Raw genomic sequence first — 25,602 nt, 5'->3', positions numbered from 1 at the left:
GCCTTCGGACGATCGCTTCGACACATGTATTCAACGTACTGTGCCAATGCTTTCGTCCTAGTCGTCTCGGAACGTCGTTCGACCAAACCCTCATACACACAAAGATGCGCGCAAGATCCCCATGCAACGGCAGCTGAACTATGATGATGCTCCTTCGTCGAACGGCTCGAACGTGATACGATGGGCTTTGGCTGTTTCTTTCACACTAAAGATATCAGATCCACAAGGTCAGCCCCGTGTTGTGATTATTGCGCGTTGCGACGCACCTAGTCCGCTCGTACGGTGCAGACCAACGCGCTTGCGAGATGTGCCCACTCTGGCAAATGAATAAGTCGGCCCGTGCATATCCGCAAAGAAACCATGGATGGTAGAACGCACCACTTTGTCCAAGATAACATGTACTGGGACTTCCCCCATATATGAGGGTGAGGATGAGGAATCCTGCCATCCGCAGCTACATACTGGGCGCCCTGATGTGATGAGCTGGTGCAGCTCGGCATGTGTGGTCGTCTTGGCCTCCAGACCCAGGGTGCCCAGCAAATACGGAAGGTGAGTTGTGTAACAACCACCGTCGCTTCCAAGAGCACCTCTGGAACAGCGCGTGTCGCCGTGTTGAGTCCTCCAATGCTCCATGATCCCGATGTACGACATGGGCTTGGAGCAGTCATACCGCCACCACATACCCAGAGTACAGGTGAAGAAGGTGGTGGGCTCGTCTAGCAATGCTAGTCGGGCGGCCGGGTCCAGAGCAGGGATGCTTCCACCGATTGGGTCGGCTTTCTTCTTCCTCTTCTGCATCTTCTGGCTCGCACGGGGCGGCTCTGCCTCTTCCTGACTGGAGACGGCGGTTCGCTGTTGCTCGCACTCGTCGAGATGTTCCTGCCATATACTGACGAGGTTCGAGTAGACCTCGTCGCGATATACTTCTGCCTCGGCCTGGATGGCGGGTTCGATGGCTGAGAAGTCCCCTAGAGTAACTTCCTGATCCGGGTCCTTAGAGGTGAGAAGAGCCTGCATGCAGGGCAGCTCGAGAGCGTCCTGAAAGCCCGGAAGCATCTGTTGCTGTACCGGATCACGGGTCTTTCGCAGGAACGTTCGATAGTGCCCACTGAGCTGTTGGCGTCGGATGCGCCATTTCAGGTTGAACTTCTCAATCTCCCGGTCACGCTTTTCTTCCTCCAACAGAGCAACAAGCTTGGGGCGGATCGTGTTCCAGACTGGTGCAGTTGTGATGAGCATATGCAGGTGCGGGGAGTAATTGGTGACGGATACTCACTCCGGTCTGTCAGGGGGCGTGGTTGGTGGACCATGTTGTAAAACCTCCTAGAAATATAGGGCCAATCGGCCCGTTTCCATCCAAGCTCGCTAAGCTTTCTTTCAATACTGATACACAGGACATTAATAATCAGTTATCCAGGCATAGCGTGAAAGCTGGAAACACGCACGCATCCTCGCGTTCTCCCTTTGCATCTACTCCCGCCGCTTTCTTCTCGGCGCGGGCTTCGCGATACCACTCAATCACGTCCCTGTGGAACTAGCGACTGTCTCAATGAATGTAATCTTAGGAGAAAAAGAGCAGAGCCCACATACGTTGAGCCTATCTAACGTGAAGTCGACGCACTCCTGAATGAACTTTTCTAACTCGTCGTCGTCCCCCCTGTCCCGCACGTCAAGATATGCCTCGACGGTGTCTATGAACTCCGGCTCGTAGAAGAGGTCTCGCGATATCTGGTTCAATTCCTCCAGCCGTGGGTCTTCGGATTCTGCATAGGAACCTATTCATACAACGTAAATTCGCTGAAGTGTCTTGGATACGTACCGAACCATTCGCAAGTCGCTTTGGGGAGCAGATTGTAGATCACCCGCAGTGCCTCTTTATCCTTCTTGAGGTCCATCTCCTTGGCAAGCTGATGTCCCCGCTTAACACTGTTGGAGGACACGCATTACTTGGGGGCATCAAAATAGTAAGGTTTTTTAGATGCGTACTTCTCCTTCCAGCAGGTGCGGCACAACCGCACCCGGAGAGCGTAGTCGACATTCATTGCTCGACCCGCTCCGCATTCCTGGCAGATTGAATTAAAGGCGTCACTAAAACGAGCCAAGGATAGCTGCATACTTACTTCGCAGAAACGCTCAAAAACAAGGTATGCGTATTCCGGCTCGCTGAGAAAATCGGGACAGTCGGGAAGCGGAGGGTCGACGTTTCCACGCGCTGCAACCCAGACATGTCGAGAAGACCGCGACATAAGAGTACTCCGTAGATCCCTCGAGGCGCGCGCAAGCTGGAGGATGTCGACCGGTTCGAGGTACGAAGCGATCTGCGACAGGGACGGTCAGCGAGTATTCCTTGTGAGATATTCGCTGGGTATGAGGCTGGGCATGAACCTCAAAAAACACGTCCATGGGAACGTCGAGCATTTTCATGAGCTTGCCAACATTACGACCCACCCGTTTCTTGCCTTTCGTACTCGGAGGGAGCTCCTGTCTTCGCTTCTTCTGCGTATCCGAGTCGTTGTCAACATGTGGTTGTACTACTATCATCCTTGATACTCACTCTCACTCTCCCCATGTCTACAAGTATCTCTGTGAGCAATTCTCAATACGATGTTGGGATACTATAGTGGTGGAGGTGAGGAGGTATACAGTGTCTCCTGAGCTGTCCGGCACAACAGGCCGAAGAGCCGCGGTGCCCAAACTCAAGCGCCCGGGACCCCGGGCCGCCGCTCCTGTGGCTTCGCGCCATCCGACTCCGACCTGGTCCTTAGCCCCATAAGCTTCATGTTGACGATGAGGACTCTCGATGCTTTCTACTGAGGGAGAAAGACGTGAAAGCTAGGCTCTCAGCATTTTCTCTGTTAGCTGAGGAAGTTAACATATGAGCTGATCATCTTCAAAGCATTTCTCGAGTCATCATGGTAAGTATCGTTTACGACTTGCAAGCGAAGTTGGCCCTGGGACTCGGAGGCTGAGTGCACATGAACAATCGACCCATCCGCAAGACTACCGCCCTTCCGTAAGCGGGTTGAACCCCTTGGGGAACACCTGCCTGACGTTCACATTGATCCTTGTACCGCGCAGGTACTCTTCGTAGTACTCCCAGTCCGCATCGGAGCCACCCTCGAGGTGAGGTGGGAGCGTGCCTTCAAGTATCCGCGGGACGCCTGCGCGATGCGAGCGTAAGATAATCCCTGAGCGAGGAGACTTCTCAGTGGAAGATAAGCAACGTACCATGGTATGCCCGTCGACATGCGGGTCCGGACATCACGACGATGTCCCCGGAGCGGAGGAGGATCGGAGTAGGAGGGTCGTCGCGAGTGAGGCCTCCGATCAGGAAGATGGCTGCACAACCGAGACTGCATCCTAGGGTCAGACATCTGGTGCCGTTGGCGTCACCGACACTACTACTTACGACATGGAGACTAGCGACGAAGTCGCACAGATTTCGGAGCGGTCGACGTGCGCCATGAGCGTGTCCTACGGGTATGGTCGTTAGTCCTACGCTCCTCCTGAAGTGAAAGCATGGGGGTGAGTTACCTTTGTCTGGTAGAAGTTCACGATCCCCGCATCTGGCTCTATATTCAAGGTCAGCAACCTGTCTTGTGCGACCTAGGAGCTCAGCTCTGTGCCCACCATATGTCTCCTTCCAGTGCATCCAGTCTGGGCCAGCATCACCCCATCCCTCCTCAGCCTCTCCGACAGGAAACACCTTCGCCCAGGGAATCTGTTCCACAGCCCGTCTGCACACGCTCCGTACGAGCCCAGCGATCTCACCCGGGCCTCGCGTGAAGTCATACTGCTTGGTTCCCCAGTGATAGTACCACCCGATATTTGCCCATCGTAGCTTGGGGATCAGGGAGGATATCGGGACGGGACGGAGAGTCTGGGACGGGGGTGCAGGGAGTTTCGGTGTGCGCGCGAATTCGGCGTAGTTATCCGGGCTTGCTGGCTTGTTTGAGATGAGCTTTCGAGGGCCGGGTGGTTCCGCTTGTATGAGAGCCTGCTCATTGGTGGAGGTCGTTTCCGAACGCGCCCCAACTCCAGGAGGTGATTGAAGCGCTACGCGAGGGAGGATCTCGGCATCCTCGATCTCACCTTTCCGTACGTGCAGATACTCATTCCATAGGCCATTCGTCGGCAGAAGATAGTGGGTGTCGAGGTTGGTCTCGTTCGGACATCGCGCGTGTTCACTGAGAGCCCAGCGGACGAGCTGCCTCTGCTGATCATGCGGCACGAAAGATGGGAGGAGAACAAGTCCTGATATATTCCGCGTCGAAGAAAAGACGCAAACAGCATGAATACGTACAGCCAGAACCATAGCTCACATGCGAACGCGCACCAGGTGTGCCCGGAAAGGTGTACGCCTTCCGTCCGCCTGTACTTGCCGCTTCTGTTCCGTCGTGCAGAGGGATCTCCGTGCATTGCACCGCGTCTGCACGGCCCCGCCATCCGCCGCGCGCGGCCTCCTCCGCTCGTGAAGGGTCCGCAGTGGCGAGATCGAGGACGGAAGAGAGGTCCGGGGGAGGGAACTTGGCTTTGTATTTCTTCTCTGCAGCGCGAAAGGGTGTCCAGTCGGCGTCGACGTGATCAGGCCTGTTGCGGGTGGACTTCCAGTGTTTGCGGCGAGCTTTCTTGTACGCTTGGCTTGTTGGGTCGTGGATGTCGCCCGCAGAGGAGGATGTCGAGGCTACAGAAACGGTCATAGTCGATGGTTGTCGAGGTTAACTCGCGCGAGTCAATGAGCAGAGAGTAGACGCACATGCCAAATACGGGCAAACAAGAGACCGCATTTTCGAAACCGAGGTGCCGTCCCGATGCGTCATCGTCCTGTAAACCGAGACTTATAGTACTGAGCACGGCTTCCCGACGCTGAGGACAACGACGACGACGACGACAACGCTGGCTTCCCCCCATGTCCCTATGGCTCCCGCGCGCCCCGCCCGCTGTCCTTCTGCGCACCTGTAGCCGACACCCTCACCTCCTCGTCAGCGTACGCACATACGCCCTCTCGTCCCAGCACTCGCGTCTTCCCGTACACCCTCTCTATGCTTATCCCCACACAAAACACTCCAATGCGAACGGTCCGAGCCTAGAGCGGCACATCCAGTCCTCCTCGTCCCAGAACGACGCGTCCACCGCTGGCGGAGACAAGCCCCTCCCGCCCGCGCCCAAAGAGGAGGCTCCGCTCGCGACGCGCATCTGGAAGAAGGTCAAGCACGAAGCCCAGCACTACTGGCATGGAAGCAAGCTGCTAGCTGCTGAGGTCCGCATCTCCGCGCGGCTCCAGTGGAAGCTCCTGCATGGCGATAGCTTGACACGGCGAGAGCGGAGACAGGTACGAAGCGCGTCGGACACTGCACTACGACGCCCTTCTCATCGCAGATATAGCTCAAGCGCACCACGCAAGATCTGTTGCGACTCATTCCGTTCGCTGTCTTCGTGATTGTCCCTTTCATGGAGCTGCTCATCCCGGTAGTGCTCAAGGTCTTCCCCAACGCGCTTCCGTCTACCTTTGAGGACAAGTTCGCAGCGGTGAGCCCACTTTGCCATTTTACCTTTCCGACGTTCCTGATTGGCCCGCAGGAAGAGAAGCAGCGCAAGCTGCTCCGTGTCCGTCTCGAGATGGCCAAGTTCCTTCAGGAGACCCTCCGCGAATCCGGTCTGAAAGCGAACGCACACATCGTCGGCAGCGAGGCATTCAAGGAGTTTTTCCGCAAGGTCCGGTCTACTGGCGAGCGGCCTTCGGCCACGGACGTCATCAACGTCGCGCGCCTCTTCGACGACGACCTCACGCTCGACAACCTGTCCCGTCCGCAGCTCGTCTCGACCTGCCGTTACATGGGCATCAACGCGTTCGGCACGGACAACTTCCTGCGTGGAAACATCCGCGCGCGGCTGCTCCAGCTCAGGCGCGACGACGAGGTTATTGCGATGGAGGGCATCGACGAGCTGAGCACTGCGGAGCTCCAGGCGGCGTGCCAGAGCCGTGGTATCCGGACTTTCGGTGTCTCTCCTGCGCGCTTGCGCGAGGAGCTCGCGACTTGGATTGATCTACACTTGTACAAGCGTGTCAGCGGTGTTCTTCTGGTCTTGGCGCGTGCGTTCCAGTTCGACAAGCAGCCTGGTATGGACGAGGACGGCAAGACTGCCATCATTCAGAGTCTTGAGGCCGTGCTCTGTGGTCTGCCGGACAACTTGGTGAGTAGAGCGAGATTACATGCTAGTGCTGCAAAGGAGGGGCGCTGACGTTGATGATGATGCGTACAGCTGAACGAGGCGGAGCTCGAGGTGGACGACCAGGCCAGCTACAAGCAGAAGCTTGAGGTGCTCAAGCAGCAGGAAGAACTCATCCAGGACGAGCAGGAACAGGAACAGCGCGAGGAGGACGCCAGGCGCGCCAAGAAGGAGGAGGAGGCGCGCTTGGCGGAGTCTTTGCTGCCTGAGTCTGAGGTATGTCTCACTTTCAGGGTCCCATTATTCAATTCTCGGTCCGGTCGTACGTGACGCGGCGGACAAGCTCCGTTCCCAGAGCATTCTGTTTCAGTGAAACAGAGAGCTTGCTTCGTTGGCGGGGTGGTTGTTTCACGAGTATGTCCCGCTGGATCACCGCCGTCACCATAACGGCATTTCGTTGCTCGGTCCGATTGTGCGTGGAGACAGCAGTCTTTGTACCGTCCATCTCCATCGCTCTTTACGAGGAGGGGTGATCTCGCATGCCGTCGTCTTCCTCCCTTTACTAATATGTCACTGCTATGTTCCCCCTGTGCTCACACGCGTCTTCACAGCTCCTACCCGAAGAGGCAGAGGCCGCTGCAGAGGCAGATGCCCGCATGACCACGGAACAGCTCAAGGAACTCGCCGAAGCGCTCTCGATCCTCTCCGCCAAGTCCTCCGTGCTCAAGGAGCGGGACGAGCTGCGCGCGCTCATGGAGGAGAACCTGCAGGCCGAGGAGGATCCGAAGTCGCCATCTGGCGCGCTGACGAAGCGCATCCGGACGATGCTCGAGAAAATCGACAAGCAGCTGGACGCGTACGACTCCAGAGTCGGCTCGTCGCTGCAGATGATCTCGTGCACGCCCGATGGGCGGATTTCGGTCGAGGACCTGGAGAAGGCGCTCGCGGTCATCAAGCACAAGCCGGACGAGGAGGTTGGGCACAAGGTCATCGAGAAGCTGGATGTCGACAAGGACGGGTATGTCGAGCTCGAGCACGTCCTTGGACTTGTGCGTGAGGAGGGCCTTGGTACGTCGTCCTTTGCTTTAATGCTTGTGAGTGGCTGGATGGTCGGGCTTACGGTGGTTGGCGGATGACAGGTATCCTATTGGACGACGAGGCGCAGAGCCTTATTGGGCAGGGCCGCGAGATCAAGAACTCGAAGCCAAGGAAGGAGGATATTATACAGGAGTAATGGGACACGCTGCTACCGTATATCGTACATCCTATATATTATCTCAATCCCAGACGTTTGCATAGACTACACGTCTGACCTCAACACGATTCAACACGATGGACAAATTAGCCCAGGGTCAGAATTGGTTTCCTATTCCGGACATATCTACCAGACGCCGATTACAATGGAGTTTAAACTCCGAAAGGAAAGGCGAGTCATTTTCGGCTTACCGTCTTCTCGTCTCTGCCTCCAATGTCTGTACTCCTTGCCATCGTTTCCTCTCGTCATTATGAGCGCGATTCAACAATACAAATTAACAACTTGCCCCTCATCTCGGACCATCGAAGCTCATGCCACTCGCCTCGCCAACTACATGAACTTGTTCACGGAGGACTCGCATTATGCGTCTCTCAACCCAGCCGCTGAGTCGCGACAGTGCCGTGAATATGTTCCAGCAGCATCCACAGGCCGTGGAAAGCCACGCCCCTTACTCCCTCGTTCCACTTGGGGCAGACCCGGACGAGTATCTGAACAAGGTTGATGAGGAGATCAATAAACTGAGCAGCAAGTCCACTTTGACGATTGAAGAGTGCGTCTTCCTTCCTCGTCTTCCTGCGGGCGACCTGACATGGAGTTGCTAGTGTCGTAGTCGTGTCTTCCGCATGCACTGCGCTCTGTCCGCTCAGCTTGTCTTCACCGAATACAAGGTGAACCTCGGCTATTTGGACTTCCCCGACGCCCAGGATAAGCTTGACATGCGCATCCACAATCTGTGAGTTCCATCTGGTTAGCTGTACGCTAATACGCGTGGCTTGTATGAAGTCACATGACGTGGGTGGATCAATTCATGTCTGCTCAGGGTGTAAACCAGAACCTACCTCTCGGAGGACCCCCGCCTGTTCATAGGCCCCCACTCCTCCTAGCCCGTCTCGACTTACCAAGTCTCGGGTGGAGGATCTACTCAAGAATCCAAGCAACCTCTTTAACGTCCAGTTCACGTGCGTCACAGACGAGGGCCCTTGCTGCTGGGAGCTTGCCTCGGTCTTGCAAGAGAAGTCCGGTATTTAGTACACTATCCAATTTACTGACCAACCCGACCGGATTCCCATGGACGTTGATGCGATGCGTTGGCTGTTGGAAGAGAGCAAAGCTGTTGTATGATTGCGGTCTCGCTGTTGTTTCGCTGTCATCATGTCTTACCCGAACCACGAATGTATCTGGAGTATATGGCAGTGCTAATCTAGTGCACAGTAATAGTTCGCCTGTTTCTGAACGATAGACTCCTGTTTGAGACGCGTCGGACCGAGTCCTGGGTGGTTGAAGGTGCCTGATTAGGGCAAAACTCGATCACGTGGTGCGAGACAATAACACGGTTGGTGGGGCTGTGAGTCTCCTGCGCGCGGCGACAGCGTTTGACAAGCTCGCTCTGCCCACGGACACGTCCCTTTCGCCGCCTGGAATGAGCCTCCGCAAGGCCGTCCTCCAGCGTATAACGCCCCTCCCCAGCAGGACGCCCTCTCCAAACATCCCTGCCGACTGGCCTCAGTCCCCCATCGAGACCGACCTTGAGCATCTTACCCATCACATCGCCCCGGACGAGCATCTCGCAAGTTCAAGCAGGAGCAAGACCCCGTACGTCTACTCCGCCTTTCCTCACACAACGAGCTGGGTCAACGACGGCAGACACTGATGCCTTTCTCGCTCTTTCGTGCCACCCGTGCCCGCAGAGATTTGATGGGCAGCAATGGCATTCTGAACGGCCCCAGCAGCCCCACGAATGGCGTCGTCAAGCGATGGCGAGTCAACATCGCCGACCATGCGACTGCTCTTCCTTCTGAGCTCGCAACGATGTCCCTCAATGCCACCGTCAAGCGCGATCCCGACCTTTGGTTCGACGACGGAAACATCATCCTGCTCTGTCGCGACGTCGCCTTCCGCGTCTACCGCGGCCTCCTTACCAGGCATTCGGTCATATTCAGGGATCTTTTTGCGATGGCCCAGCCCTCGAACGCGGAGACGATGGAGAGCTGCCCTGTCGTGCACATCTCGGACCCGCCAGATGACCTCCGTTACTTGCTCCGTGCCCTGTGCGGACTTCGAAAGTGCGTCATCTCCTTCTCATGCTTCAGTCCTTTTGATTAGCTTGCTGGCTTCCTTGGTTCGAACCTTCGACGTTCTCACTTCTTTTCCTCTTTCCTCTCTCCTTTCCCCTCGAGCTCGTCCGTACCTCTTGTTCTCGACGGCCTCCCCCCTCCACTGCTGCGATTCACATACGCACGTGAACACTTGGTGGTGGTTCATTTTCTGTCATAACTCACCATGGCGACATGACATTCATTTCCTCTTAACCTCCCACCATGCATGTTTCCATGACAGAACCTAACCTTGCTCGCCGCACAGTTTCCCGGTCGTCCCAAACGAACGCATGGAGTTCGCCGAGCTCGCCGCGCTCATCCGCATGTCCCACAAGTACCACGTCGAGGACGTCCACGCCCGCTCCATGCAGCACCTCAAGCTCTACTTCACCAACGACCTCGCCACCTGGGACGTAGCCGGCGCCGACGGCAACCTCTTCCTGCACATCACGCCCCCCGACGCGATCGCCGCGGTGAACCTCGCCCGCCTCACGCACACCGACTCGGTCCTCCCCACCGCGCTCTACCTCTGCTGCCAGCTCGACACGGAGCTTACTGCTGGGGTCGAACGCTCCGACGGCACCACAGAGCGCCTCGAGCAGCGCGACCTCGAGCTCGTCCTCCGCGGGCGCACGGAGCTCGTGCGCGCGAGCACGCGCGGGGCGTGCAGCATCTGCAAGCCGCACCCGAGCGCGCAGTGCGTGAACAAGGGATGCGAGCGTGCGATGCGCGAGATCCTCGGCATGATGCTCGACGGGCTGCAGAAAGACCCGATTGGCGACATTGCCGGGTACGCGGCGCTGGACTCGTGGGAGCACTGGATCGAGGACGTCGTCGAGCTCTGGCCGCTGTGCGAGCCGTGCAGGGCGATGCTGCATGCGCGCGATCTGGAGGTCCGCAGAGACGTGTGGAAGCACCTCCCACAGTATATGGGCGTCGCAGTGGAGGACTGGAAAGACCCCACTACGAAGTAATGTCGGGAATTGTTGTTGTAACGTGGTGAGTCTAGATCTCCTGAGGTTCACGTATGCGTCTTGGACACGAGGCTCACTGTTGGCATTGCAGATTAAGACCTGTGTGAAGTTATGGAATGACGGGACCAACTAGTAGACTGAAGACTACGTATATGCGCTCACTTACCACTGACACTCTCCACCGTCTCTCTTCGAATCATCCTTGTTTCCTTACCTCTATCTCCGACTAACTCTTGACTGCATCTGCATTATCTCCTGCATTGGCATCCATCCACATACATCCACGCGGTGTTGTAACTCATGATCTGCTCCATTACCTCCCAGTCCTGTACTAGCAGCATAAATGTGTCTACACCCAGCCCAGGCGTTGGGAATGCCCCGGTCTAGCATACATGTAGGTTGTAAGGCATACTCCACCCCGTTAGTTATATCATAATGCGACCTGTGGTCACCGAGTACAATCGGGGAATCTCGGGTATATATAGGTATGTATCCGTGCTGTCCGTGGCATGGTCATGCCGTCCTACCATTTTGAGGTCATACACGTAGGCTCGAGGTGAGCACCCATCGTTCTGGGGCAAGCGGATGGCAAGCAGATCCCCTTAGAAGAAGCGCGTCGTGTCCGGGTGGAAGCGGTTGGCCATCCGCATCACGACGATGCCACCAGTAAGACTCGACCACTGCAATGCAACTCGTCAGTCAGCCTCTGCGACCTGGCTCAAGTAGAGTTGATGGCGTACCCCGTTGCCGATAAAGACCTGTGCGCGCTGCCCAACAAGCATATCCATCGCCTGCGCGACGTATTTCTGCTCCCAGTTGAGCACCAAGTCCCGGCTGCTCGCCACGTGCTTGAAGCCGCCCGCGTCCTTGAGCGTAGCCTTGAGCTCCTCGACCCACTCAACGGCGCCGTTCGTCATGATGTAGACTTTGTCCAGCCCGTGCGCGGCCTCGCTCTTCTGCACCTCGCGCACGCGCTCGACGATCTGCTCGACGCTCGGGTAGCAATGCTGGCGGTAGATCGCGTAGTTCTCGGGCGTGTTCTCGCCCCAGCTGCCACCCTCGGGCGGGTCGAACTGCTCGAGCTGCGGGAGGCCGTTGAAGGCGAGGAATGAGCTCGACCACTTGGCGAGGTGCTCGCAGTGCCCCTCGTAGTCGCCCCGCCGGAGGTGCAGCACGAGCAGGCCTTTGAGCTGCGTGTACCGCTCCGCGTTGGACGTGTAGGGGATCGAGGAGAGCGGGGGCTCAAAAACGGTCGTGGGCGAGATCACTTCGCGGTTGTTGTCGAAGGCGAGCTCGACCAGTGGGGACCAGCCGAAGTGCGTGAGGATAGGGGAGGCAGCGAAGTCGGGCCAGACTTCGTGCAGGGCGTGGCGGTCGCCAAACGTTCTGTCACGCGAGGCCGTCAGGTACGTATCATGAGAGTGGAGGCTATGACAGTCTGCTTACACCCAGTCGTAGATGTTTGAGCCTTCGGAGACTGCAACGCACTGGTCGTCGACGTCGGCGAGCTTGGCTACCCACGCCCTCGTGACAGGCTCCATCATCCATGAGCCGATATCCTTGTGCAGACTTTCGCGGTCGATGGAGGTGGTGCGACCGTCGCATACTGCGTGCCAGTACTGCTCTGCGATGGCGGGAGGCGCGTGTAAACCGGGCGGGAAGGGTTCGCCAACTATGGGACCTGGTATACGTGGTCCATGTGTGAGTGTTCGTAGAGAGGGGCCGAGAACAAAACACAATCGAAAAATGAGAACAAGTAAAACCTCATGGGAGAGTTCAGAATGAACGATCCAGTTGACTGACAGCTGTACAGCAACACCGTCTCGGATCACAGCAAGTCCGCAGATACACTCGTGAACGAGCAACGTTGCTCTATGTGAAACACCTCGTTGCGTTATTAAGATGCCATGGCCAGGGGTTCGACAAGCCCAAACGGAGCTAGCATCCCAATACCATGGAACAAGGATATTCCAAACTGACAGCGATGTCTACGAGGCGCTCACCGGTGACATTTGTGGCGTGAATGAGCAACGCTCCTCCAATACCTTCCCCTCAGACACGTATGCGGACCAACTACATCGAGCATGCCAGAGTACTCATTGCCAAAGTTTACTCACCTCGAATAAGCGCCGTCAGAGGAACGCGCGATGGAATAGGCTTCCCAGAGTAATCGGAATAGTCCTCGTTCGGGTTATCGTTCCAGGTGTAGTTATAGAAGACAAAGCTAAATGCCAGCTCTATTACGCTGCCAAGCGAAGCGAAGAAGGGACACGCACGCTCTATTTGTCTTGTATGCCAGATACGCGTTCAGCAGGATCTCCTGCATGATGTTACCCCATCCGGAACCTGTCCAACAACCCCGCAAGCTCGACGACGGTTCCCAGGAATGCATGAAAGGAGCTGTAGATCATACCTCGACTGTGCCCCGGGACGAAGAAGAACTTGGGCTCCGCCTCGTGCGATGACGCATGCCAATGGTGCTGAGGCAGCCGGAGCTCGTACTCGTGGTACTGCGGGTACAGCGGCGGTAATCTCTGGCCTTCCCACCTTGAGGATGTGCGTTCCTGACCAGCAATGGGAGATTCTGAGATGACCTCAGGGCGGAAGTAGAGCATGCGGAGAAGAAGCGTGAAGGCCACGAAGCCTGTTAGTCCGAAGATGAGGTATCTTCTGGCGACGAATCGGAGGAACATGAGGGTGTTATCGTGCTTCGCTGGATGGCCGTTGCCATCCTTGAGGCTCATGGGCAGGACAGGCATGGCGAGGACGGGAGGGACGACGAGGAGCGGAGCAAGGGCGGCGACTGCGGCGAGTACAGCGACATGTCTTGACTTCTTGATGGAGGGACTGCGCAGGCGCCGTTGCGAGCGTTGCAAGCTGTGTCCCATCAATTCAGAGCCACAGCCGCCCACTGATCTGTCTCGCGGCACTGCCCCAGCACTCACGATGGCTTGTCCTTCCCGCTCAACAGCCCATGTTTTTTTTTCCCACAATTTCCATCGCAAACGGAGGAACTGATGTTCCAGTCCAGCCGCAGCACACATGACTCCCGGTCCATCGGCCCGTCTATAAAAAAAACCGAAGTCGTCGCGGCCTAGGTCTCAGGTCGACACCCACCGGGTGCAGTAGCTGCAATAGATGGCAGAAAATTGACAACGACATGCCACGCCAATGCGCAATAGGTCATGCAGTCACTCACTTCATCCTCTGCGTCATACTCTTCGGCACTCACTGCTCAAGAGGACTCATTGGCTCCTAGCAAAAACCTAGGGACCTGCGTTTCGTACTTCTTGGCAGCATCCACATCATTTCGCGTAGTGTAAACTCCGCAAATGTGGGATCGACGCGCTCTGCAGGGTCATTGGACTATATTGAGTGTTCCGCGCGGTAGCCGTACGGCCACCAAGTCCAGGAATCAAACCTTCCCTGGCGAAGCTGGACCGGCGACTGTGGTTAACCAGGAACTGGACTCTCCTTATCTGTCCGCGAAGCTACATATCCTTACTAGCCCCGAGAAGCATACTGTCAGTGGAGCGTGTCATCCTCGTGTCTGTCACGCCTTGTGTGACCGTTGCACTAAGATCGTCAGCGTATATTGCGCTCTCCGACAGCCCCTTCACTCATTTAGTCGTAACCACCATGAGCGATCATGACCTACATCGGAACTCCCGCTGCATGGGCCTCTTGCCTTCTTCGAAAGAATGACACCAAGCACCGCAATCTCGCTACATTACTGCTGCATGCTCCCCCAGAGCTCTTGCCCGGTACCCTCCAACGTTCACAACATGATCCAGGATGCATTCTCTCGGAACTCCACTCCACGAAGGCGAACTAAAGGGTCCAATGCCCAGATGGTGAACAGGTGTATCATCTCATGGAGTAGACGTCGCCTCGGGGTAAGTCAATTGCTGCTGGAGCGCTGTGCCCTGAATGAGGGCCTGCTGACAATGAGCGGGTACTGCTGACATGAATGCACCCCAATGCCGCACACCGCGCGAAGAATCGGCCACGAACAGAACCGAAGTGACCTAGGAAGCCCTATGAGCTAATGAGAACTCCATCTGACAATGCCTGTCTTCGTGCTCGCTAAACTCAAGTACCCAGCTACCTCCTTGTCGTGATCTCCTTGATAACGGAAGGATACGAGACAGACTCATCATCGGACATACAGACCGAACATCCAGTGTCCTGACAGGTATGCGGCTCGGATCTCGTGCAAGACCCGACGTCGATTGAGCTACAGTAAAGTGACTCCGGGTGGTCCGACTGGCTACGGAGGATAGCGTGAACGCTGCAGTTGCATGGCCATGTGCGGGTGAAATGAAGCACTTCTCGAGCGGTCACAGCCCCAATTCGGCAGACGAGCATTAAGAAGCTGACGGGACCTTTGACAATACCCGACGCGGTTCTGAGCCAATCTGATGTCTTCGCCATCCTCCCGGTAAGACTGAAAGAAGTCCGGAGAACCCGAACCTGTTGGTCTAGGCTCGGGAAAGTCGCCACCATGACGGTCGGACCGTTCACCAGGAACCCTTGTTGGATGGACTGAATTGAAGAATCATATATCAGCGCAATTGTCGGGATATTCGAGGCAATGCGGTTGAGGTCGTGACATACCTAGGTGTACGAGTATGATGACAACGTCCTTCGACGCCGACCCATCTGGCGTCCTTCGCGAGCGAGGTCACATAACGGAAGTGTGGTAGCCGAAGTGCCCTCGGATGCTGGCCCGGTTCGGCCCCCAAGTTCACCCATGCAAGGCCAAATACACGGTAGCACAAGTCCACGAGGCGACCGCTCTGTCCGCGACGCCTCGATCATGGGAGATCAGCGATGCGGCCTTGACGTGTCGCTGATCACAACGAGCGCAGAGGGCACGTTCACGCACCCCTCCACCCCAGGTCGGGCTCCGACGGTGGAGCGTCAGCGTTCAGGGTAGTCGCCGTCCCCACGCCCCTCAGGACACGACAGTCGGCAGAAGGTGACCCCTCTCTCGCCGAATGCTGCGCAGCGCGAGTACTTGGAGGAGACCATCAGCACAGCGCCAGAAGTTGTCGGAAGGAGCTGGCGGTGGGAAGGAGTGGTAGGTGAACGGGTGGGCGAGATGTTCTGCGATAATGACACATGAACACCCTGGCCAATCAGCCGTGCTTCCGGACCACTTGCTTACCTCAGACGTCGCGGCCGCGTCTTCATTGCACCCCTCGATGCGCTCGACAGGCCGCGGGTTGACGATAGGTACACAGAACTGACACAAGCTTACGTCCACATCCCCGGTGGCTGCATCGGTCGCTGTCGACGCTCGCTGCGACGACGCTACCCGACCGCATGCTCTGTTGGACCTCACAGAATGAGGGACCACTCATAGGCCATCTTCCCAGGACCAGATAGATCCGAGGGCTGTAGTCCTGACAAGCATGCATCAGGCGATGCACTGGTACAAGTGTCATGCATGACTTGCGGGAGAATATCCACAGGACGAAAGATAGCACGGGTGAGCCGAAGTCAGCAAGGTCGTCATCTGCGTGCGGAGTGCTTGTCTTCGTTGATTCCGCCGGTATGTGCCTATATTAACCGTTTGGCGAGAACGGGCCACCACTTCCCCACCCTCCTTCTCGAGCCCTCTTCCGGAGTTCTGTACGGCCCACATTGCGAGGTTCGCGAGGCCAACGGGCTTCGCCGCGTGAACCTTCGTGAGCGCCAGCCTACTAGTGCCGCGGACGTGTAGCACATGTGCTGCTTGCAGACACGATCACACATCGATGCCAGTGCTGCGATTTTTAAATGAAGTATGCAACATGGTGGCAGAGCTGCGATGACGCACTGTCTCGTGATGTCAATTGGCATACTGTCGTTCCCTGTATAAAGAGTGTCCCAGAAAGCGAAAGGTCAGCAATTCCCTCTCTGCTCGACCGAGTTCGCTCTCGACCGTCGTCTAGATGGACCAGAACGGGATCGTCAACGAGCTGTTCTTCACCGGCCAAGGCGACCCTCGCCACAAGTGCGTAGCCATCGGATACCACAACAACGCCCCTGTCGTCTACAAGTTCGAGACCGTCGACCTACCCCAAGGCACCCGCACAACGGTACGCTTGATTCGTCCATCATTGAACGGACGACTGAACGGCGGGACCGTCAGGTCACCTTCAACGAACACACCGAGGTCGCCCTCCTTGATTGGGCTATGGGCGTCCACCTCGGGTCCGTTTTCAGGGACACGGAGAGGACTACTCCGATGGCAGACTTCGTCTCCCACGGCACTACAAGCACGTCAGTGTCTTCACTTGTCTGATAGACAGCGCGATACATTGTCGGACTTACCTTGATCTGTGACAGCGCCCGACAGTTTCGGAGCCACACAGCGGGCAATGAGCTTTTCGAATGGCGCCGACTCGGGAACCGACAACCTTACGCTTATGAGGTGCGCAATAGTTGATACTCGACACCTGTCCTTGTCGAGGTGCCTGGTGTTAGAGCTAACGAGTCTTGAAGCTAATCTCAATCAGACCGGAGACAACGGCGAGGATCGCCACCTATGACCCGACCCCGAGGGAGGTGCCCAAGATGGGACGCGCCTATGCGTACCTGAAGTACACGTTCCATGAAGAACCGCTCTTGCGCGACGCTCTCGTGGCACTCTGTCTGAACAGATGGATAGACTGGCGGGGGATGTAAGCATGAGGAGACGAGCGGGGTATGACAGATACGACGGACCACAGGATGTATTAGCTAGCATAGAGATGGAGGCTGGTTCTCCAGAGCATAACAGTGAGTGCAATAACGATGGACGAGCGCAACAAATATGAACACGAGCCCCGAAAGATGACTGGTAACCCGATAGGAAGTATAAATCACAGCGAAGATGGTTCAGAAAGCAAAGTGAGTGTGAGCAAAGGATTGGTGATCAGCTGGCCCCCATGGACCCGAGCATGTGCTCCAGCCTCTCCTCGACTGTCCAGCTGATGTCGGCCTGTGAGCCGAGAGATGACGAGACAGAGTGTCCAGGATGGCTCGGGGCGCGAGCGCCAGCACTGGTCGCGGCGGCGGCACCTGGCATAATGTTGAAGGATCCAGCATCCATGCCGCGTGAAAGGTTCTCTATCAGGCGGCCTATTTGTGCAGACGAACTGAAGAAGACCTGCAGAGCGGCTGAGTCACCAAAGCTCCCGACTCCAACGCACACGACATGAAACGAACCTTCGTCTCGGGCCGTGCGGAGCCCTTCGGCTGCTGTTGTGATTTCTTGCGCGACAGGAAGGAGTTGACGCTGCCCTTGGACGACTTGCGCTCGTGTTCCTTGAAGAACAACTTCACATTGCTGTCGTCCTTCACGGAGTACTCGGAGTAGAAGCTCGCGCGGTCGCCATAGAAAGATTCCCCGTCGTCATCTCGAAGGCCGTTGACGATCGACCTGAAGAGTAGTGTGAGACCGCAACCCACGACCCACTAGGGAAGCGCAGATGGAACATACCAGATCGTCTCTCCATTGGCCATCTCGATCACCTCGAGCGCCTGACCTGCTTCGGGGATTGCGTCGTGAGGAGGTGCACCACCGGGTGACTCCGCACTGAGGTGCTGCCCTCTGTTGTCGCCGGAATACATGTCGTACCTGGCGATCAGGGCGGGTGCATGGTGAGCTATACTTGGCACAGAGCAACGATATGGCTACTTACAGAGAGTCGTATGCGGAGCTGGACTTCTCCACTGGACTCGGCACGGCAAGCATGCTCTCGTTCTGCACAGCCAGGGCTTGCGGCAGCTGCGGCACAGGCGGAGAGGCGTCGGTCGAGAAGCGTCGGCCGGTACCACGATGTGGAGGTGGAGGAGTAGGCACCCGATCATGCACGGAGCGGTTCGAGCTTATTGAGGCACGGCGACGAGACGCAGATTGCTTCCGGACCAGAGCGCTCAGGTCCATGGTCGATGCCCTCGAATCGGACGCAAAGATGATCGTCCGTCGCACGATCGCATTCGCGGTGGCATGTGGCTGCTGCTGCGCCTGCTGACGAGGACGCTGAGGCGTGTCGAGGCTCTTGCGCCCGGGCGACTTGAGCTCCGCAGACGGTCTGGGAGAGTAGCCATCGACGCTAGGCCGGCCTTCGGAGACAGGCGACCGAACGCTTTCGGGAGTGGCTCGTCCACGAATCACAGGCACCTGACTCTTGCGACTCTCGTTGGGGGAGGTCGCCCTCGTGAGCTTCGTCCACGCCGTGGACCGCGAAGACGTGGAAGGCGAGCGCGCAAGGAGGTCGTTGAGCGCAGCCTGGTCTAAGCCGAGGTTTGTCGCGGCATCGAACAGCTGCTTCAGTGCATCCTCGTCGGAGCGCGGTTGTGATGGAGCCCGCGCGTGCGAGTCTGGTGGTCTCGGGGTGGGCGATTGGGGAGGATGTATCGGACTCGTGCTCCTGAAGAAGGTCTGCAACGCGGGCGCGGAATGCGGCATGGGGCCATATGGATGATCAGGCGAAGACCCAGAGGAGGTTGACGACAATGCCGACGTGGCAGAGTTGGAAGCAGAAGGTCCATGTCGTGAGGGAGCAGCCAGAGAGGCCGGCGCAAGCGGCTCGGGAGCAGCAGCGCGCTGCTTGCGGAAGCGCGCCATGAAACCCTTCAGACCGGGCGTTGCAGATGCAGGAGGGCTCGGCAGTGGTGCAGGAGCCTTGATGCGCGGAGGCTCTATCAAACCTGGCGAGGTCACGAGGGGGAGGGGATCAGTGCGTAGTGCCAGACTGGGCGAACTGCCAGCTGGATGATGTGTACCCTGGGGGCTTCGCAGGTCCAAAGGATACGGGGTGACCTCCTCTCCATTGGGGATAGGGTGCTTCGCCCGGATCGTTCCACGCAGCTTCTTGAACCGCGACCCGATCTTGCTTGAGCCGTGTTGCGACGCGGGGGTGGGAGACCGCAGTGGAATCGCATCGACGCTAGTTGAGGCTGACACGAGCGTAGGCGCAGAGATCTTGTTCGGGCTGATGCGCTTGCGCGGGAGAGTACCCGTACCGTCGTTCATCTTCGGGATGGACGGCGACTTGCGAAGAGCTGCAGTCGCCGCCTCCGCTCTCCGCTGCACCTCGAGCGCGAGCTCAACAGGGTTCATGTTCGACGTCGGAGAGAGCGGGGACAAGAGGCCCCCGGGGCTGGTTGGCATTGTCGCAACAGAGGGCGAGATCGGAGACCTGGCCTGTTTGGCATGGCGTAAAGAATCCGAACGCTTCGGCGTCTGCAATGGCTTGATGGGCGAGAGAGTTGGCTGGATGGGCTCGTCGTCGTCGGGGTCCGAAGTCATGTCAGGCATGATGGAGATTTGCGGAGGAGCAGATGCATTCGGGTGATCTTCCGCACCGAAGAGAGCTTCTGCCAGAGCCCTGTTGCGTCGCATAGGGCTCGACTGCTCAATATCTGTCAGTGCAGGCACAACCAAGGTAGGCTCCTCCGGAGGCAGCGTCTGGGGTTGTCGGATGCTAGGAGACTCAATGCTGTCTACGACGGCATTCAGCAGTGCATTGGCCTTGGCGACTTGGTCGCTCGTAGCTGCACGCGAAGTCGCTGAAGGTTGCGCCTGAGGCTGCGGCTGGGGCTGCGGCGTGGAGTTAACGGCCTGCCAGACCAGTATTAGTATCCCAAGTAACAGGCCAAAGACATGACACGTACCCTACTCTCGCCCGTGAACGAGTAGTTCGACTGCGACGTAGACGGCCTCCGCTTGCGTATCGACCCAGCCCGACGGTTTTCAGGCGTCGCGGCCTTCGTCAACGCGGCACCCACGAGCTTGTCCTGGATCGCCACAAAGTCGCCCTTTGTCAGCCCGATCTCCCTCCGTACCGCGTCCTCGGTCTCCGTCGCATCGTACGGCGATGTCCCCGCAGTCGACGTGCCAGACTTGTCCGAGATGTCGTGCCAAGGGGAGCTGTCCGGGTCAAGGTTGCTGAAGAAGTCATACAGCCGGTCCTTCTTGTGGTCCTCGTCCCACGTGTGGTAGCTCGACCCCGCGGACTCGAGCGACGACCGCGACGAATTCGCGATGGGCGAGAAGAGGAGGGCATTCGGAGGGGTGAAGGAGAACGTGTTGGAGTTGTGGTACTGCTGCGTCTGCTTCGAGGACCGCCGACTCGGGTTACGCCCGTCGTCGTTCGTGCCACCCACACCACTCACGTCAGTGAACGCCGGCGATGTCGGTGAGCGTGTGCCGTTGTGTGTAGGGGTGGGCGAACGCAGAGGGCTCGCGACCTGGATGGGCGAGCCGAGCTCCATGCCAGACATCGCGGAGGGCGGGCGATAGTCTGACGTGCCGATGACGGAGCCATTGCCGGCGTCAACCCAGGGAGAGTCTGGGAGCGCGGGCGATCTCAGGGACCGGCTCGTGGACTTGGACCGTTCGAGAGCGTCGGCGGGTTGGTCGTTGATGCTCGTGGTGCTGCCACTACGGCTGTGCGTGACAACACTCCCATTTCGGCCGTGCCCTTTCTGTGGGGTACCGTTGGGACTGCTAGACATATTCCACGTCACGTTCGACGGCGTAGAAGGGCGGGAGGAGGGATTGGTGAGTGGCTGGTACGCAGGACCAGAGAGCGGAGAGATGGGACGTCGTCGTCCTAGGACGGGGGATTCCGCGGTATCCGAGGTCGGCGAAGACTGTTTGTTCACGTTCCTTTGGCGCTCTTCGGGTGTGTAGCGACCATTCATGGAACGGTTGAAGAAAAGGGGAGGGGTTGAGGCGGCAGGGGATATGGGTCGGCTAGTCTGATATGAAGAGGACGCACTCGAGTTGCTTCGGTACATGCTGGACGTAATCTGGGATATCAATGGGGAGCCTTGGGTATTTATGCCGGGAAGACGAGGCGAAGTCGCACGCGGAGTAGCGGATGGTGTGAGATCCTCCGGGTCGAAGGAGGTCTCGCGAGGCGTCATCGGCCGTGGCATGCCTGGGATGTAACCAGGTAGACGAGGGGTCGGGGACGTTGTGCGGGAAGCAGGATGAGGAGAATATCGCTGGCTTTCATCGGCCGCGACAGGGTCATCAGAAGACAGGGCGGTGCCGGGCTCGTAGTCGCCCGGAGAAACAGCAGGTGAGGAAGAGTCAGACTCGACCTTGAGAGGCGGGTCGCGGTTGAGCAGATGCATGAGGTCATCTCGAGGAGTACTCACCGCGGTGTTTATGCCTGATAGCGAGCCGTTTATCGTGCTTGGAGGAACGTGGGCGATGGGCGACCGCTCCATGACAATCTCATCCTCTTCCTCCAACTCCCTGATCGCCTGCTCGAAAGCCAACGAGGCCCTGAGTGCGCCTTCTGGAGACAACGCCTTGGACAGCCTCTTGCTGAACGAACTGGAGTAATCCGACTGCTGGTCTCCAAGAATAGACCGCGAGCTGCGATCTTTAGAGAGCGTACTCGCGTTTCCAGGACTGGACGGTGCAGATCCTGAAAACGTGTACGAGCTGCCCTCTGGTGTCGTCGGCCGTAAGCTTTGGCTGTCGGAGTACATGGACGTACTGATCTCCTGCCGCGCGCTGCTCTCCGTCGTGCTCATGCTTGCGTTCGAGTCTGACTGCGCGATCGGGCCTGCACCACGTCCACCACGACGGGGATTCGTGGTGCGCAGGAAGTACGCCTGGTCGCGGAACTTCCCAGAGCCGAACAGGTTATTGCTCATCCGCCTGCTTGTCTGGGAGCCCTTCGTGGACGACATGGAAGCAATGGAAGGGGCGGGGTGGAGGGAAGGACTCGTGACGGAGTTAGAAGAGCGCACCGACTGGCGGAGGGGGTCCGCATCATCATCCTCCGCATCAGCACCGGACGCCCGAGCCTCGCTGTCATCATATCCGCTCTGCTGCTGCTGCTTGCTTCGGGACCGACTCCTGGTGTGGAATCGCCCAAGCGCCTCTAGAATCATATCCTCTTCCTCCTCTGTGACCTGGTTCTGTAAGCCGCGCGCGCGCTGCTCTGCGAACTTGCTCTTCAGCTCATCGAGCCCAAGAGGCTCGCCGGACGAATTTCGAAGCACGCTGAAGCGTCGGGTGAGGCTGTACCAATGGAGCATGTGGAGGCGGAGTGAGCGGGAATAGACTCGCGGGAAGAAGAAGCAAGGACGCACTCTGGCAATATCAGCGATGTGCGGAAGTCGCTCGCTGGGGGCAAGGAGGGCAGGACGTCGTGCGTGTCGGTGCTGACGGAGACTGTTGCTTCAATGCCCAGGGGACGCCTTGCGTCTGATCTTTTGCTAGGAGGACGCAAAACACGAGTGGGCGAGGGATGGAGATAGGATGGCGAAGGTCTTAGAGCTGTGGTCTTAGGAAGGACCTGGGGACATGCTTACCGGAAGCGATGCATGGCAATTGTCTATGCAAGGAGGGTCCCTCGATTCGATAGCCTCGTTGCGAACACGTTGGGTGGGCGTGACTCGGGAAAAACGCGATCTGACGTTTCGCGTATTCAGTGCGGGGATGACGGCCGGGAAATGAGCGTGGGCCAAGGAGATATCGGCAACAACAAGCAGCGCGCGAGAAGAATATAGCAAGAGAATCAGATTATCAGAAAATGCGAGCTGAAAGATGAACTAGTGCTGGTCGTGGCGGAGGGAGTCGGGGATGGGGGAAGGAGCGAGCAACGTGTAGGACACGAGTTGGAGGTGCGAAGCCTAATCAGGGCGGCCTTCTTCCCTGCCGGCCTTAACGGATGCCTTGAGCTTGCCGGAACAAGACAACAGTTGCCAGACGTTGTGCAACAAGAACGAGGACCACGGGGCACGCGCGAGTGCGAGAGGACAAGGCAGAGACAAGAAGAGCGCGACGGCTGAGGAAACCTTGCTCAGGCTGTGGCTTGCTGAATCGCCCGCTGCGGGTCTCGCCCATCTCGCGCGCCATTTGCGGGTTTCGGGGTCCTCCTCCGCTCAATCTCAGCTCTCCAGGTACCGTTCCTTGTAGCTCGGACTGTTCAACTTCTTCTGCTTACCGCTGCGGACCTGAGCATATGCCACAAGAATTCGAGAGCCGCCACATGCGTAGTCAGTTGCCAGCCGGTCACCAGCAACGGTGCCATCTGCTTACGGGGTCCCCCCGCTGTAAGGGACCGATCTTCGATCGACCGTACTATACTTATATGGCAAGCGTAGTAGTTGACAAACCACCGCCGCACTGTACCTGCCGCTTTCACGCACTGCAATATCCCCGTGAGCTCCTGAGCAGCTGGGTAAACTTCTTCTTATAATCATCCATATCGTCTCACAAAGTCTAGATCTGCGTGATTCTTCAATCATCAGTGCATGTCACTTGACGTAAACCACCGTCGATCCGATGGAGAACATTTATTCGCCCCCATCCTCGCCTCCTGGTTATCAATGTGCAGTATACCTTCTATTCTTGATGCAATAGTTACCTCACAGCTCCCCGACGGGTGCTCACATGCTCTCCAGCCTGCGTCTTCAGAAGCATTGCGGCTGGCAGGAGCCTGGACTATCTCAGAGCCTCGATTCCCGGTCATCAACATGTGCCAGGCTAATCAATGTCTATGCCCAATGAGCGTACAGAACTTCGACACCCGGAACGAACCACCCTACGACTTGGTAAGCGCCAGCGCTAGCGTTCCCGCGAAGTGCGTGGTCCTGGTGGATGGTGGCGTAATACTCGAGGTGTGTGCTAACCCCGCCACCACAGCCCAGACCGCAGGGATCCTACTGCCATCCTCCGATCGTGACGCTAGTCCGAGTACACGATGATCCCGCGAGGCTTCCTAGGCACACCGGTGATCCGAATTCTCTCAAGAAACCACCCCAGGTCGTGGCTGGCCTGTGGTCGGTTATCGGTCAAGGAACTGAGATGGACGTCCGGCTCTGGTGAAACTGAAGAGCCGTCCGCTCGTATGTAGGTCAGGAGAACACGCTGAATTCTTTGGTCACGCTGTAGAGTACTGTACAAACTGAATCTGCCGTTTATCCGCGAGTCGAACCACTCAGGACCAGTAGTTGTATGGACCATGTAACGCCCTTCACTACTGTGCATACCTGTGATGGAAAATCGTCAGTACGATGCTCTGAAGCTCACAATCAGGAGGCAGACATACTTCTTCGTCCACTCCTTAGCCGTCGCCAAGAACTTGGCCTCGTCGGTCTTCAACAACTGCACGATCGTGTCAGCAACCTTCTTACACATAGATGAGTGAACTGCACACACCGCCGCGATATCCGGCTCAAACGGATCGTCGGGGCTGGGGTTGTTCAGCTTGTCCTGGATGGTCGCCAAAACTGCAGCCGGATCAGCAATCTACTCCTCACCTCCTCCGCCTGCCAACACCACTTACCAGACGATAGCGTCACAGTCGGCTTCCACTGGAAGCGCAAGTCAGCTCTATATCTATATACGTTCACTGCAGTCGACGGGGATGGTACGACGCGGAACGTGGGGCACACGAGTTACTCACTTGATCTCGCAGAACAGGCACACAGATGTGGCCCTCCTCGTTGATTCCGGGGTGGTAGATCTTGGTCGTAAAGGTGACCTAATAGCGACGTTGCGCACGATGAGCGGACAATGTCCGATGAGTGCAACGCGGGCAGCACGGGGTAGGGTGGACATACAGATGGCGGCTTGAAGGGGAAGTTCTCGGGGAGCGTGAGGGTAAAATGGAAGGTTCCACCTTTATACGGGCTGTTCGACTGTGCGAGCGTGTGCGTATGGATGATGTTTCGCTACCGATCCAAGGATGACTTACTGCTGCCTTGATCGCGCACTTCCACTCAAACATGTTATCCTCCGCGGTTTCGACGGTCAAGCCCTACATCGCTATCAGGCATGCATCCATCATACTTCGGTTAGTCTTACTTCGAGCGGGTTGTTGTTGATATCCTTCAGTTCCTACACCAACACGACCCTATTAGCACTGTGGCTGAGGACGCCATGCTTAGCTACCCGGGCGATACCTTCTGGATTCGACTGCGAGACATTCAGCATACGGTCTCGTCACAAAGTTCGCTCTGACTTACCGCAAAGCAGTCATGATTGGCGATTGGCGAGGAGAGGGTGCAGCCTGAGGGAGTGGCGGAGTGGGAGCTGCAGCAGAGGAGGGGGAATCGGACCGCATAGCCGCTGAGCCACCCGCGCGTCACGCGTCGG

General features: G+C 57.4%; 8 protein-coding genes across 8 annotated transcripts; 3 read left to right on the top strand and 5 right to left on the bottom strand.

Annotated features, from left to right (window-relative positions):
• Positions 1–138: 138 nt before the first annotated feature.
• On the bottom strand, positions 139–2,569 carry L226DRAFT_572160 (uncharacterized protein; the record flags this gene model as incomplete). The annotated part of the gene is made up of 11 exons (XM_067684645.1): positions 139–205; positions 267–316; positions 463–1,217; positions 1,277–1,383; positions 1,446–1,534; positions 1,591–1,763; positions 1,820–1,926; positions 1,987–2,063; positions 2,121–2,318; positions 2,386–2,496; positions 2,555–2,569. 11 exons carry the CDS (start codon positions 2,567–2,569, stop codon positions 139–141), a joined length of 1,749 nt encoding a protein of 582 aa, XP_067534059.1.
• Positions 2,570–2,606: 37 nt separating this feature from the next.
• On the bottom strand, positions 2,607–4,747 carry L226DRAFT_553635 (uncharacterized protein). The gene is made up of 6 exons (XM_067682942.1): positions 4,337–4,747; positions 3,631–4,254; positions 3,535–3,572; positions 3,410–3,474; positions 3,229–3,353; positions 2,607–3,161 (listed from the first exon to the last, which is right to left on the bottom strand). Exons 1-6 carry the CDS (start codon positions 4,698–4,700, stop codon positions 3,001–3,003), a joined length of 1,377 nt encoding a protein of 458 aa, XP_067534058.1. The 5' UTR covers positions 4,701–4,747; the 3' UTR covers positions 2,607–3,000.
• A 77-nt stretch (positions 4,748–4,824) lies between these two features.
• Positions 4,825–7,473, top strand: L226DRAFT_536166 (LETM1-domain-containing protein). Its single transcript, XM_067681058.1, has 6 exons — positions 4,825–5,332; positions 5,386–5,529; positions 5,581–6,195; positions 6,265–6,447; positions 6,783–7,239; positions 7,311–7,473. Exons 1-6 carry the CDS (start codon positions 4,910–4,912, stop codon positions 7,403–7,405), a joined length of 1,917 nt encoding a protein of 638 aa, XP_067534057.1. The 5' UTR covers positions 4,825–4,909; the 3' UTR covers positions 7,406–7,473.
• A 1,320-nt stretch (positions 7,474–8,793) lies between these two features.
• Positions 8,794–10,637, top strand: L226DRAFT_100700 (uncharacterized protein). The gene is made up of 4 exons (XM_067672056.1): positions 8,794–9,019; positions 9,115–9,489; positions 9,788–10,521; positions 10,588–10,637. The coding sequence occupies exons 1-3, from the start codon at positions 8,847–8,849 to the stop codon at positions 10,494–10,496; spliced, it is 1,257 nt and encodes a 418-aa protein (XP_067534056.1). The 5' UTR covers positions 8,794–8,846; the 3' UTR covers positions 10,497–10,521; positions 10,588–10,637.
• A 96-nt stretch (positions 10,638–10,733) lies between these two features.
• Positions 10,734–13,448, bottom strand: L226DRAFT_536164 (uncharacterized protein). Its single transcript, XM_067681057.1, has 6 exons — positions 12,910–13,448; positions 12,773–12,842; positions 12,614–12,720; positions 11,943–12,177; positions 11,237–11,882; positions 10,734–11,176 (listed from the first exon to the last, which is right to left on the bottom strand). The coding sequence occupies exons 1-6, from the start codon at positions 13,382–13,384 to the stop codon at positions 11,099–11,101; spliced, it is 1,611 nt and encodes a 536-aa protein (XP_067534055.1). The 5' UTR covers positions 13,385–13,448; the 3' UTR covers positions 10,734–11,098.
• Positions 13,449–16,418: 2,970 nt separating this feature from the next.
• L226DRAFT_553631 (uncharacterized protein) lies at positions 16,419–17,171 on the top strand (the record flags this gene model as incomplete). Its single annotated transcript, XM_067682941.1, has 5 exons — positions 16,419–16,582; positions 16,636–16,766; positions 16,833–16,917; positions 16,989–17,077; positions 17,147–17,171. Exons 1-5 carry the CDS (start codon positions 16,436–16,438, stop codon positions 17,169–17,171), a joined length of 477 nt encoding a protein of 158 aa, XP_067534054.1. The 5' UTR covers positions 16,419–16,435.
• L226DRAFT_536163 (uncharacterized protein) lies at positions 17,126–23,293 on the bottom strand. Its single transcript, XM_067681056.1, has 8 exons — positions 22,812–23,293; positions 22,590–22,715; positions 21,642–22,518; positions 20,148–21,584; positions 18,170–20,094; positions 17,968–18,105; positions 17,694–17,907; positions 17,126–17,634 (listed from the first exon to the last, which is right to left on the bottom strand). The coding sequence occupies exons 1-8, from the start codon at positions 22,823–22,825 to the stop codon at positions 17,401–17,403; spliced, it is 4,965 nt and encodes a 1,654-aa protein (XP_067534053.1). The 5' UTR covers positions 22,826–23,293; the 3' UTR covers positions 17,126–17,400.
• Positions 23,294–24,354: 1,061 nt separating this feature from the next.
• Positions 24,355–25,545, bottom strand: L226DRAFT_536162 (ubiquitin-conjugating enzyme). The gene is made up of 10 exons (XM_067681055.1): positions 25,473–25,545; positions 25,410–25,422; positions 25,312–25,344; positions 25,202–25,264; positions 25,068–25,145; positions 24,911–24,988; positions 24,791–24,818; positions 24,664–24,734; positions 24,554–24,609; positions 24,355–24,494 (listed from the first exon to the last, which is right to left on the bottom strand). The coding sequence occupies exons 1-10, from the start codon at positions 25,484–25,486 to the stop codon at positions 24,482–24,484; spliced, it is 447 nt and encodes a 148-aa protein (XP_067534052.1). The 5' UTR covers positions 25,487–25,545; the 3' UTR covers positions 24,355–24,481.
• Positions 25,546–25,602: the final 57 nt, after the last annotated feature.

This window comes from Lentinus tigrinus, assembly GCF_003813185.1.
Source record: "Lentinus tigrinus ALCF2SS1-7 unplaced genomic scaffold L226scaffold_17, whole genome shotgun sequence".
Lineage (NCBI taxonomy): Eukaryota > Fungi > Basidiomycota > Agaricomycetes > Polyporales > Polyporaceae > Lentinus > Lentinus tigrinus.
The sequence above is the reverse complement of the archived record's forward strand: the minus strand, read 5'-3'. Positions and strand labels throughout refer to the sequence as shown.

Coding starts and splice junctions, on each gene's coding strand:
- L226DRAFT_536163 (XM_067681056.1), bottom strand. Junction 22,519..22,589: donor ACATCGCTGATATTGCCAGA/GTGCGTCCTTGC, acceptor CCATTGGTACAG/CCTCACCCGACGCTTCAGCG. Junction 18,106..18,169: donor AGCTCCGCATACGACTCTCT/GTAAGTAGCCAT, acceptor CCTGATCGCCAG/GTACGACATGTATTCCGGCG.
- L226DRAFT_536166 (XM_067681058.1), top strand. CDS start 4,910: ATGTCCCTATGGCTCCCGCGCGCCCCGCCCGCTGTCCTTCTGCGCACC. Junction 6,196..6,264: donor GTGGTCTGCCGGACAACTTG/GTGAGTAGAGCG, acceptor TGATGCGTACAG/CTGAACGAGGCGGAGCTCGA. Junction 6,448..6,782: donor CTTTGCTGCCTGAGTCTGAG/GTATGTCTCACT, acceptor GCGTCTTCACAG/CTCCTACCCGAAGAGGCAGA.
- L226DRAFT_100700 (XM_067672056.1), top strand. CDS start 8,847: ATGAGCCTCCGCAAGGCCGTCCTCCAGCGTATAACGCCCCTCCCCAGC. Junction 9,020..9,114: donor TCAAGCAGGAGCAAGACCCC/GTACGTCTACTC, acceptor CCGTGCCCGCAG/AGATTTGATGGGCAGCAATG. Junction 9,490..9,787: donor GCCCTGTGCGGACTTCGAAA/GTGCGTCATCTC, acceptor CTCGCCGCACAG/TTTCCCGGTCGTCCCAAACG.
- L226DRAFT_536164 (XM_067681057.1), bottom strand. CDS start 13,384: ATGGGACACAGCTTGCAACGCTCGCAACGGCGCCTGCGCAGTCCCTCC. Junction 12,178..12,613: donor TCTGACGGCGCTTATTCGAG/GTGAGTAAACTT, acceptor CACGTATACCAG/GTCCCATAGTTGGCGAACCC. Junction 11,883..11,942: donor TCAAACATCTACGACTGGGT/GTAAGCAGACTG, acceptor CTCGCGTGACAG/AACGTTTGGCGACCGCCACG.
- L226DRAFT_553635 (XM_067682942.1), bottom strand. CDS start 4,700: ATGACCGTTTCTGTAGCCTCGACATCCTCCTCTGCGGGCGACATCCAC. Junction 4,255..4,336: donor CACCTTTCCGGGCACACCTG/GTGCGCGTTCGC, acceptor GGAATATATCAG/GACTTGTTCTCCTCCCATCT. Junction 3,573..3,630: donor GCACTGGAAGGAGACATATG/GTGGGCACAGAG, acceptor CCTTGAATATAG/AGCCAGATGCGGGGATCGTG.
- L226DRAFT_536162 (XM_067681055.1), bottom strand. Junction 24,989..25,067: donor TCCCCTTCAAGCCGCCATCT/GTATGTCCACCC, acceptor CGTCGCTATTAG/GTCACCTTTACGACCAAGAT. Junction 24,610..24,663: donor TTGAGCCGGATATCGCGGCG/GTGTGTGCAGTT, acceptor ACGATCGTGCAG/TTGTTGAAGACCGACGAGGC.